The sequence below is a fragment of the Durio zibethinus genome, chromosome 28 (genome assembly GCF_047325235.1).
Source record: "Durio zibethinus cultivar Kanyao isolate XHJ-2024 chromosome 28, ASM4732523v1, whole genome shotgun sequence".
In the NCBI taxonomy this organism is placed as follows: domain Eukaryota; kingdom Viridiplantae; phylum Streptophyta; class Magnoliopsida; order Malvales; family Malvaceae; genus Durio; species Durio zibethinus.
In genome coordinates this window covers 15,187,654-15,201,339 of record NC_143189.1, presented here as the reverse complement: position 1 = coordinate 15,201,339, position 13,686 = coordinate 15,187,654, and the positions used below count along the sequence as shown (strand labels likewise).

The following is a 13,686-nucleotide window of genomic DNA, read 5'->3' as shown; positions in this document are numbered from 1 at the left end:
CAAAATGGCAGCTTTTGGAGGCCCTCAAACCCACGCGTAACCCGTTGACCCACGTGCTGACCTGACTCGAATCGTAGTTTTTCTTTCTCTATTTTAATTTCATTTTTTGGATTTTATTTTTTATTTATTTTATATTTTGATTTTATTTTGATTTTCAATTTTATTTATTTCATTTTACTGATTTTTATTAGTTATTTATTTTTATTAAGTGATTAGTCATTAATTAAATATTTTGCAATAAAAAAATTATTTTTTGGAAAACATAAAAAAAACAATAAAAAGAAAAATCTTTGTATAATAAATTCATGAATTCTACCAAACTATTGGAGAATTTTCATATATTCAAATTTTATGGAATTCACCAAACTACTGAAAAGTTCTATAAATAAATTTATCCTTCAAACAATTTGAGGATTGATTTTTAAATTAAGTCTTACCAAACTATTGAGAGATTTAATGAATTTTCTAAAATATATATAATAAATAAAATTTTTATAAATACTTTTACGATAAAATCTCACCAAACTATTAGAAGATTTGCGTCAACGTAAATCCTACCAAACTATTAGGAGACTTATTGATTTTTCTAAATAAAATACATTAATAAATTCAATGACTGAGCCTCTTTAGAGTGTGACTCTAGTCTTCATGAATACTCTTGAAGTAAGAGAATTATCTTAAATTGCTACCAAACTATTAAGATAATTTTATGATTAATTCTCAATATTAAATATTTTGATAAAGCATAAATATTTTTAAAGCATAGATAATTTTAAATCAAACTGGTACCATATTTAGATGGGAACTATGAGGGTGCTATAACCTTCCTCACACATAATTATACTCCCAAACTTAAATCTAATTTCGTGGATCAGATTCAATCATGTGGCTAATCACACTTTAACAAAAAAGATTGGTAGTGACTCTTATAATCCATGTCCAACGGTAGGTTCATAGATCTATACGTTATGACAAACATTTTAAGTCAAGTTTAAAAAATGCATTAATTCCACATTGTATATAGTAAAAGGAAAGTTATGAGAATATAAATATGTGTGCTGCACATTCTAAGAAATTAATTTTGTAAAAAAGGGATTGTTGTTATATATATATAGGTAAATTGGTAGATCTAAGTTTCAATAACCATAAGTTTGACAACATATTGTCGTAACGTATAGATCTTGGACCTACCATTAAATATAAATTAAAGGAGTCGCCATCAATATTTTTTGTTTAGGTGTGATTGGCCATCAAACTGAATCTGTCCTATTTATAGAGGAGTTCTAAGATTGACTTAGCTAACTTTAAATAGTAGATTCTGATTTTCAAAATTAGATTTTAGGTTTAGGAGTATGGTTACATGTAAGGAAGGTTATAACACCCCCACAACACCTATCTAAAGGATGGTACTAGTTTAATTTTAAATTATCCAAGCCTTAAATATATTTGCCTTACCAAAATATTTAATATTGAGAATTTATCTTAAAATTACCCTAATAGTTTGGTAAAAATTTAAGATTATTCTCTCACCTTAAGAGTATCTATGGAGACTAGTGTCTTACTGTGAAGAAGCTCCATCATTGGATTTATTATACTATTTTATTCAGAAAAATTAGTAAGTCTCCCAATAGTTTGGTAGAATTTACTTTAAGGAAAACCTTCCAATAGTTTGGTAAGATTTTATTGTGAAAAAACATTTGTAAAATTTTTTTTTTTTTTGAAAAAGTTCATTCAGTCTCATAATAGTTTGGTAATACTTAATTTAAAAAACAATCCTTCAATCATTTAGATGATAAAATTATTTTTTTATTTTTTCTTTTAATTTTTATAATAAAAAACAAGCAATAAAATAAATACAAAAACATACTATAGAGATTGCCTAAATGGATTGGACTAGACCTGAAATGGAATCCATGAGAATATTCAAACTTGAGCCAGATTTAGGCTTAGCCATAAAACTAGACCTAGTTAATTCAAATCTAGGTTCAGATTGAACATCAAACTAGTCCACTCGATTTGGGCCTATCTTGGGTTAAATAAGAAAACCTATTTTTCTAGGCTTCGGATTGCAAAATAGGCTAGAGTATATTACTTTGGTTGGATTGGATCCAAACTGGGTCATAAAGGTGGGTCAATCTGGTTCTCTTAACTTCCAAAAATGGCAACATATGGATTAGGCTTCAAACATTTGAAAACAATATATTTGTTCTTCTTTCTACAATGCTTGAACCTATTTTTCAAATGAACAAACCAGCCAAAGAGAAGACCAGATTTCAATTGCTTAGAAAAGTCGTAGACTAATGCCTCAACAACTTACTATTACCATCAATCTTGCTGTCAATTGTTATATTTTGTTATCTCCACCATTGGTCATCGTGTTTGTTTCCATTTGAGAAATCTTCCATTGAAAATCATTGGTGCCTGCTGTGTTACCAGTGGCTCCTTTTCCCTTTTTCTTTTATGTTTGTTTGAAGCATTCAACCAAGAACCAGAACTAAAATTTCCCTTTTCTGAAGAACTACCCAGAACCACTTGCTACCAAAAACGAAAGAAAAAGAAAACTTTGTTATTTTTTTATATGTTTTTTCTTTTTTATTGTTTGACTATGGATGAGTTTGATTCTGGGTATGGTTTTATTGATTTAGGTGTGGGTTGATTTTTAGGGCTATTCTGTTTGAAATTTTGGGTTGTTTGCTTTTGATTGCAAGCTATGTATGCTTGATTCAAAAGGTAGTGGCGACAAGAGAAACTTCTCCTAATCAGTTGATTAGGGTTTGCTTCAGGCTTGGTTGATAAGAGGCTGTATAGTGGGCACTTAGGATTTTTTTATGTCCATTTTCTTCTCGTGTGTGATCACAAATTTATAAGAAAAATTAACACTAAATCAATTCTTTTTAAATCTATTGTTGAATAATAGGGGTCCAACGGTCTCCTTAAGGGACTCGGTATATCGACTCATCTGGGTGGGATATCCCATGGTGGATTAGATTCTAGTGTACGACAACCCAACTTGTCGAGGCCCAATAGGTGAGGTTTCCCATGAAGGCTTTGCGAAACCCATTATGTGCACTTGTCGCTTAGTACAGGGCTCTACGCTACCAAAAAAGAATAAGGAAATAAAGTTGCGCCTTTACTATCAGCTATAGCTTTCGGTGTAATGGTAAACGTTTGATCCTGAAAACACACCTTTCTTGGTGTCATATTTCTCAAACCAAATCTATCTTTAAAGATTATTTATTTGAGCTTAAATGAAAGTCCAATTGTTGTTTTTAAAGTGAACTTATTCATTTTGGACTTAATACAATTTTGATAATATTGGTTTTGAGAAATAGATTAACTTAAGAAAGATGTTTTACAAGAACAAAGTTTTCCAACATTGAAATTTTTTTATTTTTTTTGTATTAATTCACAAAGCCTTAATATTTGAATTTTATATGGCTGTAAAGCTATTTGAGTCAACTTTCTAATGGATTAAACAAAATCAAAATCCAAATTTTCTAAGAAAAGATTTTGGATTTTTACTAGACACTCTGCAGTTGTCTAAAAAACTGCATAAGGTGTAAATTTGAAAATTCACTATAATTCATACACAGTGAATTAGGTGATGAAATTTATACAGATAGAAAGCCCTTTAAGTCTAGTTTTTAAATCTTTAAACGGTTTGTGATTTGGATTTGTATAACTCAAGATATGATCAAATTAGTGAGTAGAGTGCAGAATAAGAGATAACCACCCTGCCACTGATAGGATCGATCCCCTCATGGAAGGGATCGATCAGGTCATGATTTTCAAAGCCAAATTGGTTCAAAACATGAACCAATTGATCCCCTCATGGAAGGGATTGATTAGTTTTGGGCGAAAACACTCCAACGTCTACCTTTTAGTGCTTCCAACGACTATTTTCTTCTCCCAAACACTTCTAACAACTATTTTCTTCTCCCAAACACTTCCAACGGCTACCTCTTCAATTTCTCTATAAATTGGGTACTCCAACACACCAAGAAGATTGATGAATCAAGAGAGCAAGAGTCAAGAAGCAATATTTTCATTCTCTCAAATAATCAAGAGTTTTTAGAGCTTCAAAATCTATATCTTTATATTTATTTTATCCAAACTATTTTTGTTGTTCATTCATCATTCTTTTGTCTATACCTTTGTGTACTTTAACTTAGTAAACACCCAACCTTTGTGAGGTTCTTAGAGTTTGCAAAAACTTCATTTTTCTATTTTGTGAGTTTGTAAGCTTAAGGGGGAGGATAACCCTTAAGAGTATATTGTGTTGAGTTTGTAAAGCTTAGAGAAGCTTGGTTGTAATCTTCAACACTTATAGTGGATTGAACTCCTTGGCAAAAGAGGCTAAGAGAGAGGACGTAGGTGCCTAAAGAAGGACCAAACCTCTATAAATCGTGGTGTTATTTTCTCTATCTCTATCTCTTATTTACTTTCAATTATTGTGTTTAATTGTTTAGCAAAATTTGTGCTTATTGAATATTGTTTGTGAAAACTTCATTAAAACCAATTCACCCCCTTCTTGGTTTAGTCCAAATCTTTGAGCTAACAATTGGTATTAAAGCTTTGGTATCTTTTTGTAGGTTTAACCACCTTGAGAAAAAATCTTATAGCTTAATTTTGGTTCCAAAATGGTGAGAAAGTCCTCAAAGCTCCTAGGTGGATAAATTTGAATTTTTTGAATGGAGAAAGAGGATGAAGGTGTTTATTATGGCCCAATATTTTAGAGCTTGGAATGTGATTGAAAAAGGGCTTGAAACTCTTTCAAATGATGCAAACTACATGAGGTAAACAATAGATGATGCAAAAGCCAAGTGCATTCTCTATGGAGCTTTAGATGATTACAACTTCAACTTGGTCTCAAAATGCTCAACCTCAAATGAGATATGGAGAAAGTTGGATAAGTTACAGGAAAGACAAATTTCCAACCAACATCCATCATGTCTCATGGCCATTGAGGAATCAAAGGTAACCTTTAACTCTTGTGATTCAAATTCTTATACTTTTGATGAGTTACAAGATGCTTACAATGATTTAATAATTGAGTTTGAAAATATGCATTTGAAACATAAGAAAATGATTTCAAAATTGAAAGTTGAAAATGATCTTTTGATGAATGCAAAAAATATTTTAGAAAAAGAAAATGAAAAGTTGAAAATAGATTTAAAAACCTCTCAAAGTAAAAATGAATTTTTAGAAAAAGAAATTTTTATTTGAAAAAAAAATTTGATGAATTGATGATTGAAAAACAAAAGCTTTTAAAGAGTTCATTAAGTACTAAAATAATTAGATGCAAGTTTTGTAATTTTCATGGTCATACTATACATACTTGTCCTATTAGAAGAAAAGTCCCATTTAGAATTAGGGAAGTATGGGTTCCAAAAGGAACAAAAGACTTGGTGACTAACTCTCAAGGACCCAAAGCAATTTGGGTACCAAAGATCAAATGAGATTGTCTCTTGTAGGTGTGCTAGAGCAAGAAGCTATAATGTGGATTGAAGATTGAATACTCTAGAAACACAATAGAGATAGGTAACCTCTAAACTTTTATTTGAAGAAGATTTGAATTTGGTTACCTATTATTGATGAAATTTGGATGCTTGATTGATTATGCAAAATTGGGTTACCTATTCTTATTAGACATAGAGTGCTTAATGGATATTGGTATATGCTTTATTGATATATCTTGAATACACCAATTTCACTTGAGAAAATGTGAGCTTGAATTGAACATGCATTTATTTTTCATAAATATATTTGTTATGAATGATTTTAGCATGAATGACCATGATGTTTAAAAATTGCTCAATTTGTTTATAGTGCTTAGATCTTGTGAAATATTTTTTAAAACTGGATTGGTATGTTCTAAATTGTTGTAACTCTTGATTGATGAATTAATGAACTTTATGTGCTTAAATAAGATAAATTGATTCTTTGTTCATCTATGTTTTTGGTCAAGGTATGTGCTCATATGATGATTGGTTCAACTTGACCTTAATGCTTATGATTTGAAAATACTTAAATTTTTTATCTCTTAATTTTTAAAATATTTTTAAATATACTTGCTCTTGTGCTAAATTGATTCATTAATTTTATGAAATGTTTTAGAAATTGTGCTTAATTGACTTATCTTTTGGTTTGAGATTAAGTATTGATGAACTAATTGTGTTTAATGATGTATGTTGTTAGTTCATCTTTTGTTCTTGTCAAGTGTGTGTATATAGGATAAATGTGATTTTTCTTGACTTGACATGGTTGCAACATGACTTAAGTAAATGAATTTCTTATGATGCTAATTTTTAACTTAAGTCATTGTTGATTATGGCCTATAATTTGTGTAAACATATTTGTGCTTTTGTGCTAATATTTTCTTGAATATGTTTTGGATGATAAATATGTCTTCCTTGAGTTTTTAGTTTTTATATGGCCTAAAATTTGCTTTGGCATATTCTTTGGTGATTTTTTTAAAAATATATATGAATATTGAATATGTCTTCTTTGTGTTCAATATTTCTAAATGATCTAGAAATGACTCATGTTTTACACATTTGATGAGAACTTTAACTTTAGTGCCAATATTGTGATATTTGATGCTTAACTTGATATATGACATCTAGCTTAAGTATATATATCTCCCTTGCAATTGGCAACTTATTCTTAGTGAATAAATTTTCCTTTGCCTATAATGACTTAGAATATGAAATTGTTTTCTAACAATTTGTATAATTTTTATCAATTGATTTTCTTGGTGCTTCTAATGAAAATCTTTTGTCAAGAAAATTGTCTAAGTCTATGCTAGGAGAACTTAAATGAGCATGAATGATCCTACATTTTTGGAATTTCAAGTATAGCAAGCAAAGCATATTATCCTCATCAATCAAGCCTAGTTTTGCTCAAATGAAGTGGATTGGACAATTCAAAGCCAAATGAGCACAACAACAAAGCTTGATATGGATGGAGGTAAATGTATCAACTTTATGATATGATGTATAAGTTTGAATACATATACATGCTTGCTTTAATATGTGCAAATATATGATTTTGTGATTGAAGATATGAATATATTGCACAAATTAATCACCAAGCTACTTGATAAAATTTATCTTAATATTTTTTTTAAAGCTTAGATTAATTAATTCACCTTCATTAATATTCATGCCTAGTTCTTGAATATTTTGATTACTAGTTTTTAATGCATGAATATTTGTTTGAATCTTTGAACATGAATAAGAGTTAAATATATTGATTTCTTGATTTTTCAATTGCCTTGACTCATAGATTATGAATTATAAACTTGAAATTCACATACATGTTCATTAATTGACATTGAGATGGCATGTATCAAATTGTGCCTAAATGCTTGCATTTTTTTTGGTATATTGCTTATATATTTTGCATATGCTTGTATGATTTTGATTGAAATATATGATTGAATACTTGCATATGTTTGAGTTAAGTACATTGCTATGCATTGAAATAATTTGGATTATATTTGAATAATTATACTTTTATTATTTCTTTGCTATAGCTTATGTTTTCATCATGTTTGGCAAGTGCTTGAATAATCCTTATTATGACATGATGATAATTAAACCTTATTGCTCATTAGTATTCATGTTTTATTATATACATATGAGCTTTTGGGTTCTTGGTTGGATAAGATAGCTTATGAAAGATTACTATTTATGCATATATTGAATGAATCTTTCATATGCTTAAAGTATGTATGCTCTATGATAGTTGTTTATCAAAATTACTAAATATTTTTTTTTAACTTTCATAGACACTTGTTTATGTGCCTATCCTTGATATAGCTTATACCTTTCATGCAAAATTGTGTGTGCCTTAAATTGATTAATCCTTATTTTGAAATGAGAAGTAATATTAGAATATAATTTTACTTGATTTGTTTTGTGATAACAATTGGTATGCTTCTTGATGACATATCTTTAACAATTAGTATCCTTAACAATTGGTATGGGCTTGTATACATGTGCTTGAATTTATGCTTAATTGTTATTGATGTTTTAAGTTCTAAGCACATCTTATGATAACATGATTTATGAGTAGATTGCATATCATTCATTATCCTTTACTCATAAATTTCATGTAGTAAATATGATAACTTGTGCTAAAATGCTAAAATTGGATACACTTATGTTTTTGTGGTTGAATACATGTATGCGAACTTCATTGTGTATATTATACTTGATTACATGCATTCAAAATACTCTTGATATTATTGGTATCAAGCACTTTGTCCCATGCCTTGAATTGATCTTTCTTTATTTTGAAATGATAAAAATGGGGAGAGAGTTTAGAGATATTTCTTCTTGTATGCTTATAGCAATAGATATAGGAGCTTAAACATTTGGTGTAAAAAGCATAAACAAAAGGAGGAGAAATATTTTATGAATATATTTGTTAATGATGCCTCTTTGTGTTTATTTGCTTATTAATTTGCTAATGCCTTTTTGCTATGACGAAAAGGGAGAGAATTATCATATGGACAAATTTGCTTGTGCTTGACATGTATATGTTTGATTATGCTTATTTGATATATTTGATTAACATATGTTTGCTAAGTTGTGTTGGATTAAGATGCAAAAATTGAGGAGGAGTTTTATCATGCATTGTTTAAGGGGGAGTTTTCCAAAATGTTTTTCAAAATCTTAAATGTTTCAAAGAAAGTCTTTTATCAAGCAAATTTATCTTTAAGTTTTGTCATATAAAAAAGGGAGAGATTGTTGGCTTTGAATTGATCCTTATTTTGAAATGACAAAACAGTAAAGCTAAATAAACTTGATCAAGATTTTGAAAAAGATTTATTTAGTATATGTTCTTAAGTTTTATATTTTGTTACTAAATAAATAATATGATTTTCAAAGTTTAAACAAACCTTTCTTGGTGTCATATTTCTCAAACCAAATCTATCTTTAAAGATTATTTATTTGAGCTTAAATAAAAGTCCAATTGTTGTTTTTAAAGTGGATTTATTCATTTTGGACTTAATACAATTTTGATAATATTGGTTTTAAGAAATAGATTAACTTAAGAAAGCTATTTTACAAGAACAAAGTTTTCCAATATTGAACTTTTTTTATTTTTCTGTATTAATTCACAAAGTCTTAATATTTGAATTTTATATGGTTGGAAAGCTATTTGAGTTTACTTTCTAATGGATCAAACAAAATCAAAATCCAAATTTTCTAAGAAAAGATTTTGAATTTTTACTAGACACTCTACAGTTGTCAAAAAAACTGCACAAGGCGTAACTTTGAAAATTCACTATAATTCGTACACAGTGAATTAGGTGATGAATTTATTTGGATAGAAAGACTTTAAGTCTAGTTTCTAAATATTCAAACGGTTTGTGATTTGGATTTGTATAACTCAAGATATGATCAAATTAGTGAGTAGAGTGCAGAATAGGAGATAACCACCCAGCCACTGATAGGATCGATCCCCTCATGGAAGGGATCAATCGGGTCGTGATTTTCAAAGGCAAATTAGTTCAAAACATGAACCAATCGATCCTCTCATAGAACGGATCGATCGGTTCTGGGCGAAAACACTCCAACGTCTACTTTTTGGTGCTTCCAACGGCTATTTTCTTCTCCCAAACACTTCCAACGGCTACCTCTTCAATTTCTCTATAAATTGGGCACTCCAACACACCAAGAAGATTGATGAATCAAGAGAGAAAGAGTCAAGATGCAATATTTTCATTCTCTTACATAATCAAGAGTTTTTAGAGCTTCAAAGTCTATATCTTTGTATTTATTGTATCCAAACTATTTTTGTTGTTCATTCATCATTCTTTTGTCTATACCTTTGTATACTTCACTTAGCAAACACCCAACCTTTGTGAGGTTCTTAGAGTTTGTAAAACACTTCATTTTTCTATTTTGTGAGTTTGTAAGCTTAAGGGGGAGGATAACCCTTAAAAGTATATTGTGTTGAGGTTGTAAAGCTTAGAGAAGCTTGGTTGTAATCTTCAACACTTATAGTGGATTGAACTCCTTGGCAAGAAAGGCTAAGGGAGAGGACGTAGGTGCCTAAAGAAGGACCGAACCTCTATAAATCGTGATGTTATTTTCTCTATCCTATCTCTTATTTACTTTCAATTATTGTTTTTTAATTGTTTAACAAAATTTGTGCTTATTGAATATTATTTTTGAAAACTTCATTAAAACCAATTCACCCCCCTCTTGATTTATTCCAAATCTTTGAGCTAACATCTATGATTTCATTTGATTTAATTCTAGAATTAAATCCCAAAAATCTTTCCCTATCATTTTTTATGCCAATTAATTTTAGAATTAAATCTAAAAAATCTTTACACATCATTTTAACTAGATTTCAATTCTAAAAAAAAATATTTGAACAAAATAAAGTGTCTACACATATATTTATCTAGTTTATGAGGAAAACTACAGAAATTTAAGTGTATCCAATCCTCTTAGAACATAAAAAAATAAGCCTTTATACTTAAAATTTAAATTGATACTTGAATTCAAAATTGAATTTGAAACATTTAAAATTAAGAAAAAAAAAAACCTTGACTTCAAAATTGAATTTTAGAAGCCACATATGAAAATAAAATATTACAAAAAAACAAATGACTGATGATTGGTGCATTTTATTCTAAAGTAACACAACATATATTTATATATAATATAATGACATGGGTAAACCATATAAAAATAACAACATCAATAATAATAATAATAATAATAATGTTAGAGGTATTGTATAATTAATTTCAGTGTGAAATCGGCTAATTAAATAAACTATTGAAAGGTAAAATTTATTTATTTATTTTATAAGGGAAAAAAGAAAATAGAATTTCTATGGTGGAAGAAAGGTCCAAGGGCACCGCTAATGGCTATGGCCACCCTGTACTCGTTCTGACAGGTCATTTTCTCATCTTAAACACCTTTACGCATACTTCTTCCCTTGTAGGGCCTGAAAACTATGTAGATCTTTCATTTTAACAGCCCCTCTTAAAATTTTTTCTCCTTCTTCTTCCTCTCCTGATCTAGTTTGAAGAAATAGAAAAGTTACCTTTTGGGAATTGTAATTTAGCCTTCCTCTTGTCTTGCCTACCACTTGCACCACTCGATTCGTACAAAGCTCTCAGGGTATAAGGTGGGGAGGAGTTGAATTATTATTTGTTGCTTAATTAGCTAGTTTATGGCAATAGCAGCAGCAGCAACCATGAGCAACGGCCCCCACGATAATAGCAATAACGTCAACGACAACAACAACAACAGCAGCAGCAGCAAGGATGACCACGAACACGACATGGTCATGCCTGGTTTTCGTTTCCACCCAACGGAGGAAGAACTTGTAGAGTTTTACCTTCGCCGTAAGGTAGAGGGCAAACGCTTCAATGTTGAACTCATAACTTTTCTCGATCTATATAGCTATGACCCTTGGGAGCTTCCTGGTAAAACTTCCTACCCTTCTTTCCTATCTTTTGCCTCTTAATTTCAGTCCTTTTTTTTTCGTTAATCATCCTTCGAAGGTCTGCGATTCTCTATCAATATCATACATTTATTTATAATAATATATTTAATTTTTTGGCATCAGCCTTGGCAGCAATTGGAGAGAAGGAATGGTTCTTCTACGTGCCTAGAGACCGAAAGTACAGAAACGGGGATCGACCAAATCGTGTTACTACTTCTGGCTACTGGAAGGCAACGGGAGCTGACCGCATGATTCGGTCAGAGAACTCTCGAACAATTGGCCTCAAGAAAACCCTAGTCTTCTACTCCGGAAAAGCTCCTAAAGGCATCCGAACCAGTTGGGTTATGAATGAGTATCGCTTGCCTCACCACGAAACTGAACGCAACCAAAAGGTACCCCATAGAAAAGCCTTTTGGGCTCCTTCATTCTCAAGTTCCACACGCCATATTTGATATTTGTTTACACTTATACATCTCTCCTTTCACTAAACCCTAATTTCTCTTCTAGAAAATTCAATCTACAGTTTTCTAATTCTCCTAAAAATGCTTTTCAACTTCATTTGTGAGTTCCAAAGTTTCAGCTTTATAACCAGCTGGATCCAAAATCACACCATGATTCCGTCCAGGAAATGAATAATTCCAAGATTATGCTCCGTGTGGGGCATGACAAAAAGATAAAGATAATATAATATCGGAAACAATATTACTGACAGTTGAGTTTCCAGTCTTGTTATTGTTTAATTGATTTCTTTATTAAATCTTTTTCTTTTTCAATCTGAAAACTGATAGGAATATGCATGAACTTTAAATTAATGACCCATACGGACCATACATGTATTGAATACTAGTGCTACTTCTCATAACTGCAACCGATGCTTGATGTCCCCAAACTTTTATTTTAGGCCCCTATATTCATGAATATTGCTTCCTCCTTCACCAGCACTCTAATTTTTTTTTTTTTTCAGGCTGAAACATCGCTTTGCCGGGTGTACAAGAGAGCTGGAGTGGAAGATCACCCCTCACTCCCCCGTTTTCTTCCAACGGCCTCAATGAGGGGACAGCTGTCAGGAAAGAGATATCCCCAGGATGTAGCTCAACAAGCCATGGAAAGGTTTCAAGCTTTTGGAGTTGGAGGAAATTCAAACCAAATGGAGATTGGAACGATAAGTGAGACTGATGGAGGCAGTAGTAATACTTCTGATGTTACAACAGCTCTCGGACTTTCCAAGCAGAATGTGTACCATCCAATGGCTCCTATAAGCACAACACTTGGGTTGCCATCTGGAATGGAAGAGGAAGGAATGTTCTTAAATCAGTCTAAGCAAGGCAGCTCTTTAGTCCCCAATTGCACAATTCTCTTTCCAGTAGGCTCGTCTTCTGTTTCGTCAAATGTTTCCGACGATCTCCACAGGCTAGTAAGCTACCAACAAGCTACAATGAATCAGCAGCAATACTATAGTACCGATCATCATCATCATCAACAACAACAGCAACAACAGTCCGAGTTTTCTACGTTGCCCCCACAATCACATCAGCTTTCTATCAACGTGCTACCCAGCTCACTTCCAACAGCCTTCTCGGACCGGTTGTGGGACTGGAACCCAATCCCAGAAGCAAATGGGGAGTACAACAATCCTTTCAAGTAGGCGGTGTAGTACTGCATATACCATACGATATAGATATATATACTATATTGCTACTGATTTGGGTCTTTCTCTGCTTTTATGTTCACTATCTCACTAGCTTTCGCATTCAAATATAACTCATATCGATCAATGGTAGTCTGTTACTCTATTAGGGTTTTAGGTTTTTGTGAGCTTATTTGATTCCTTGTGCATTAGCTAGAAAGGGTAAATAGTGCAGCCTGAGGCTCCAACCTAAGGAAGGAATTAATATATATTGTTATTCCAGTGGTCATATTTTCTTATGATCAAACTACATATTTTCTTTAATCTTCAAAACTGTACGGTCGTGGGCTGAAATGGAGTTTTGACTTACTCTAGACAAGAGAATGATGATGGCAGATATGATTGAACATTCCCAAATTAGAAGAGTATTGCAGAAGTGGCCTGGGGTTGGACCCATCCCACAAGGAAGCATCCGCTATGAGAACATCAAATATTGTCCTATTTTGATGCCTTTGTTGGTGTAGGGAAATTATTCTTGGATCTTTACAAGCCTTTACATTCAAGTGAAAAGTAACTGA

At 31.3% G+C, this 13,686-nt stretch overlaps 1 protein-coding gene across 1 annotated transcript; it reads left to right on the top strand.

Moving 5' to 3' along the window:
- The first annotated feature begins 10,794 nt into the window (after positions 1–10,794).
- Positions 10,795–13,418, top strand: LOC111280978 (uncharacterized). The gene is made up of 3 exons (XM_022868534.2): positions 10,795–11,461; positions 11,605–11,873; positions 12,446–13,418. Exons 1-3 carry the CDS (start codon positions 11,206–11,208, stop codon positions 13,124–13,126), a joined length of 1,206 nt encoding a protein of 401 aa, XP_022724269.2. The 5' UTR covers positions 10,795–11,205; the 3' UTR covers positions 13,127–13,418.
- Positions 13,419–13,686: the final 268 nt, after the last annotated feature.